The sequence below is a fragment of the Pinus tabuliformis genome, chromosome 8, assembly GCF_031772625.1.
Source record: "Pinus tabuliformis cultivar Carrire ecotype Pingquan chromosome 8, CPIR1, whole genome shotgun sequence".
Classification (NCBI taxonomy): Eukaryota; Viridiplantae; Streptophyta; class Pinopsida; order Pinales; family Pinaceae; genus Pinus; species Pinus tabuliformis.
Genome location: NC_142294.1, coordinates 317,123,102 through 317,128,701, shown reverse-complemented (window position 1 = coordinate 317,128,701; position 5,600 = coordinate 317,123,102). Strand labels below are relative to the sequence as shown.

The 5,600-nt window shown below is 36.7% G+C and overlaps 1 protein-coding gene across 1 annotated transcript; it reads right to left on the bottom strand.

Annotated features, from left to right (window-relative positions):
- Positions 1-1,862: 1,862 nt before the first annotated feature.
- Positions 1,863-4,724, bottom strand: LOC149235411 (uncharacterized). Its single transcript, XM_089461386.1, has 4 exons — positions 4,163-4,724; positions 3,717-3,994; positions 2,687-3,010; positions 1,863-2,593 (listed from the first exon to the last, which is right to left on the bottom strand). Exons 1-4 carry the CDS (start codon positions 4,317-4,319, stop codon positions 2,135-2,137), a joined length of 1,218 nt encoding a protein of 405 aa, XP_089317512.1. The 5' UTR covers positions 4,320-4,724; the 3' UTR covers positions 1,863-2,134.
- Positions 4,725-5,600: the final 876 nt, after the last annotated feature.

The following is a 5,600-nucleotide window of genomic DNA, read 5'->3' as shown; positions in this document are numbered from 1 at the left end:
CTTCTTCTCCGACTATCTTCAAAAAGACGAACACAGTGGATCACGAAGCTAAGACACCAATGTTCCAAGAATCAGAAGAGATGAAAGAGATGCAAGATAAAGAAAGTTGGAAGACCGTAAAGAAAAAAAAGAAAGCTACAGCACCAATCTCGCCAAGAAAGACGAGGAGCCAGAGAATTAGAAACTGAGAAAAATTATAGGTCTGATAGACCAATTTGGTCTCAGTGGACATTAACCATCATCATCATAAAAAAAAAACTTCATTCTTTATAAAAATATTTAGATTAATGTTTTTGATCTTAAACAATTTGTAAATAATTTTAAGATCAAATTTCTCACCCTTTAAAGAGATTATTTTTTTTCCTTTAATTTTACAAATTAAAACTATCTCTTTTATTAATATAAGACAAATTCCTCTTTCAATTCATAATTTGCCTTTATTTTACCTAATAGATCATTACAACATTTTTAGTAACTTAAAAAAAATCAATTATTATCCTATAATAATAATAACTGATAAGATGATTATGGTTTTATACTAGATATAACACCCTTTTCATATAGTAGACTGACTGAAAAACCCATATCAAAACATACCGGTGACCTTACAACCTTCAAACATAGAGGATGGTCGAAGGATTTCCTCTGAACCAAAACATATGTGAGATATACGAAACAATCTTCAAATATACAACATAGTAGAGAAACATCTAAAATTATTCGAATGCTTAAGGAATTAAAACAAATGATCTAAACCATATGCTAATGTTTATGTCTCTCAACGATCATTCTGGAATTCGAAAGGGAATAGGCTTTTGACGTAGCGCAAACCAAAAATGCATAATACATAGGATGAGGAAGGACAGCACATTGGAAAAGAATACTCAGTGATGAACTCCCATATCTGACATTCAGATAATTCTGGTGAATATTCCCATCCAATAATTAGGTGATATGATTACATTGTCCAATGAATTCACGAGATGGAGTGTTAACCCAACTCAGATTCGCTATAAAAACGAACTAGTCATTATACAGCCTGGAATACTGCATTAGTAATCATCTGTTCCAAAACATGAAGCCACTCCACATCAGCAGCACGGCAGAGGATATTCTCATTACTTCACCTGTGCTAATTGTTTTTATTGGCGACTTCCCAGATTGGTAATTTCAAGATGATGTGATATACATTCTATTTGTGAAAGAGAATGCTGCAGTCTAATTTTCTATCGAACTGATCATTCTAAGTACTTCAATCCTGAGTAATTAATCTTTTAGAAAACACATAATTACTTCAACCTTTCGTAATAAACTGATAAAAAAAACTCTAATTGCTAAAAAATTCTTGAACGATTTAAACCATTACGTTACGTTAAATTCCTCTAAATATTCCATGGAGAAGTGCAGGCCTCTTGGAAGCGCATTAATAGGAGCACGTAAGGCTGAAGTGCTTATGGATACTGAGCAGGATACCGTTTCAGTGGCCAAAGCTGACTTGTATGAATCCAGGGAAGACAAAATTTCCTACTGCAAGATTGTATGGCAGTGTTTCACTCATTGGTAGAGAAAGGATCGGAAGAATTACGAAGAAGGGTATTGGCAGTGTGATCTTTTATGGTAGATAAACGTTCACAATTCTATAAAGAGGGAACCTTTTCTAATCTAAACTGTAAATCACACGTATGCAGCCAGAAGCAATAAAATGGAGCGAACGAACAAAATATTACAATTTTACAAAGATTTTCACTGGTTCTATGTAAGCCCTAAAAATATTTAAAGTTCCCTCTCAAATGTAAAGTATTTCCAAATGATTAATCTGTGTCTACTTTCTCAGCAGCCAGTTTTTAATAAGTACTGACACATGAATTTAATATAAAAAGTCTTTCATAAAATATCAAACGGAAAACAATTCCAAACATGCCATCTATGGAAGACCAGATTCCTGTCTAGAATGTGTCCCATAGACAGTCTCTAAGCTGTTTTATATTTTGTACATCAATATGCAATGTTTATAGTCTACATCTACATTTGCATGTACTTGGCTATCAATGAATTCATTATAACTTACACGTTTCACTAATACTCTACACCTCACACTAAATACTGGTTTTGGACAGCTTTTGCCCTTAATATATCACCTTTCAGAGTTGGAATTCTGCCTCAGAAATTTGTCAAAGAAGAGGAGCTGATCTGGCTGGGTGTCAAAGAAATAATCTGACTTATTCTCTTGTGAAAAAAAATTATTCAATGAAAATAAACCGGACTCTTCTTGTCTGTTGTAGTTGCCGGAAGTTTGATGATCCCTCTCTATGTTCCATCCAGACATTAAATCATCCAGTTGAAGAGAGTCTTCACTATTCTGCATATCTGCAACATCACTGTTAAAAAATTGGCTTATATAATTATTCTCCTGAGATATCTTTGCATCACGATAAAGTTGTTCTAATATCTCTGCTTCCTCGAGAGAGGAATGATGTTGCTGGCCATGTATGTACGTGCTGAGAATTGTCGAGTCAGAGAGGCTTAGGCAGGTTTTAATATGAGGAAAACTGTGAACCTCCAAAGGTGGAGATGAAGTCTCAATATGTTCAACCTGCAAAACCCACAGACGAAAAACAGTAAATAATAAATGAAAAAAGGAAGTGCTAAACACGTTTTACTAATGTAAATAATGTGGTTTTCAAACCTTAGGATAGGTTGTGGACTCATTGACTAAGGGGAAACTGCGACTGGCAGTATCATAATGCAGTGATTGCAACCTTCTCTTCGAAACTCCATCATCCACATTTACGTCGTTTATAATTTCGGAAGATGTTTCTCTTGAGTTTGTTTGGTCCTCTTCCTGTGATGGATTCTCTTCAGATTGATCTTCCGCTGATAAGATCACGTTTCTATTACAGAAATTCCCCATTTGACATGTGAAATCATTCTCAACTGGTGCGCCATATTGTTCTCCGAGCCTTGGCCCTGGCCCAGTTTTCTTGAAAACTCGGCATAAAGCATAAGCATCCTGTGGGTTTTACATCCAATGAGACATATTTTAGATCTTGCGTCCATACTATCCATCCGTAGAGGTACTATAGAAGTAAATTAAGACAGATTTTCAAAGTAGTTAATGTTTAGTATTTTTAAATGTCCTACGGCTTCATCAATTATTCTCTGCCAAATTGTGTGATACTCTTTGGCAGTTCTCGTGCCTCAAAATATTCGGACAATTAAATATTTTAGCATATATTTCTCCCCGCGAATCAATCTATCAATCTCTTTACATCAGGTGTAAGGGCATCTCTTGTCTCTTTTTCCGTTTTCTTTACAGCAGCTCTAAGAGAATCTCTTCATGCAATGATTAGCGACGCAACATGAGTCATTCAAAACATACAACGCAAGTTTGGTTAAGTTTCATTTCTTTTGGGTTCTTCTTTACCTTATCCCTAAGTGCATCTCTTCGTGCAACGATTACTCATACAATATGACACATAAATAGAAACGGAAATGTCGTTATTGAAACCCTAAGCAAGTGCATTTGTATAAAATCTAATGTTTAAAGTACTTAATAATGACCATGTCATTATTCTTACTTGTCCTTCTCAAAGACTCCCTTAATTTAATCTAGTTTAGCAAACATAACTAAATTCGTATACTTTTCTTTTGAATTTCTTCAGATAGGTGCTCCTTAACTAAAAGCCCAAATCATTGATTAATAAATATCAACCTACCTGCAGAGACGCGGAAGCTTCGCATTCCTTCTCGTCGAGACGATATTCATGCATAACCCAGTCTGTTCGAGAACCATGAGGGGCACGGCCTGTGTAAAATACAAGTGTTTTCTTCATTCCAATTGCACGCATCTGAGAGCAAACTTTTCGATCTTTTCCGGTAGCCTTCCAGTAACCAGCCTCCGTGGCTCGATTTGTTCTTGATCCATTTGGGTATTTCCTATCCCTAGGACTAAAAAAATACCACTCCAGATCTCTTCCAGGTAGAAAGGATTTCTCTGCATACCACAGGAATGTTAGGGCGAATTCTTGAGCTTAATATTTTAAGACGGTGAGATGAACTACTCAAATGGAAATTTATTCAGATGTTCGTAGGCGAAGAGGGTTCAAATTTTTAAATCTTGAGAATGCAATTGACAATTAAGAAGAAATATAATCTAACTTACCAGGCAAGTCCCACGGCTCACACTTGTAGAGATCAACCTCAGGAATAATGTCAAGCTCTATCTTCCAACAATGAACTTTCCTTTTCAAATAATAAGCTACTAGTTCTTCATCCGTTGGATGAAATCTAAAGCCGGGAGGCAAAGACATCGGGGCCATTAAGCTAAATCTGCACTAAAGCTTACTGTTTCACCCTACAAAAATGCAACACGAAACGCTATACAATCTATGGAGTCTTTGGCTAAATCTTGCCAGACTTCGGTCAATTCCCTAAAACATCAACCGATCTCAATTGCTCTAAAATATTATATAACCAAAAACACGCCCCAGATGCAACTGCTTCCTTGATCTTCTTCTCCTTCCAACTCATAGAACAGCTTCTGCAAAATCCCCTCACCCCAACCGATAAGCAAGCAAATCCGCTGGCAAAATCAGCTGAAGGCCCTCAAGGCAATTCCTATGTGGATCAAGGAGCTGAAGCAAACTGCACTATTGGTAAGATGAGCTGATTTACGATAACATATGGAGAGAGGGCCGGTATCTTGGCCGGTTCAAGTAACGAAGAAATGTGTTGAGCAAGTGGTATTTCAAGCACGCCATGCCGTTATTTATTCCTTTCTGAAAACCCTAATACATTCCCCGCCAAAGAAAAAGCTATATGCCAGACATACATACTCCCAGTCGGTGATATATCGGTAGGAATGTACGGTGCAGGAACTGACGTAGACTTTACATTATTGATGACAACGACATGAAACCGACACTGAGAATTTCCAACGTGTAGATAGGATACGCAATACTTGATGGTCGTAATCACACCTGGGGATTTAGATATGTCTGCGGTGTGAAATAATTCTCACAGCGCGGTTCCAGTCAAAAGTATGAACCTTTGACGGCCGTGTGGCCGGAAAGCGTCGTAATACCAAGTAAAATAAGGCAGCGTAGAGTGGTCAGGCGCGAAGCAAAAGACAAATTTGATCTTTTGGCGGTTATGAAACTGACTTGTAAGTGAAAGGATTAAAATCCGTGACACCTATGTTCATGTGCATTGTTTTGATATTATTCAATCTTACGAAGACAAAAAGCAAATAATGTATTTCGAATCAAACCGAAAGAAGGTATCTTTCCTTTAATCAAATACGAACGATGACGGCCACGAGGTACCGAACAAGCTTGCATGGCAACATGCAATGGAAAGGAATATTGTAGTAAAGTGTTTATTTGGCCAAATTCTCTTGGAACTCGAAACAACTTATCTTATAAAGTTCCACGTTCATTTCCTGATGGACAACTTAATGTTGAATAACCTCACGACTTCACAAAACTGTGTGTATTGCAGGGATCCCCAATTACATAGAGAGGAGAGCAAACTAACTATAAGCACATCAAAATAAGTGCTACATGCTATATTTAGTTTAATTTTAAAGATACAAAAGGATA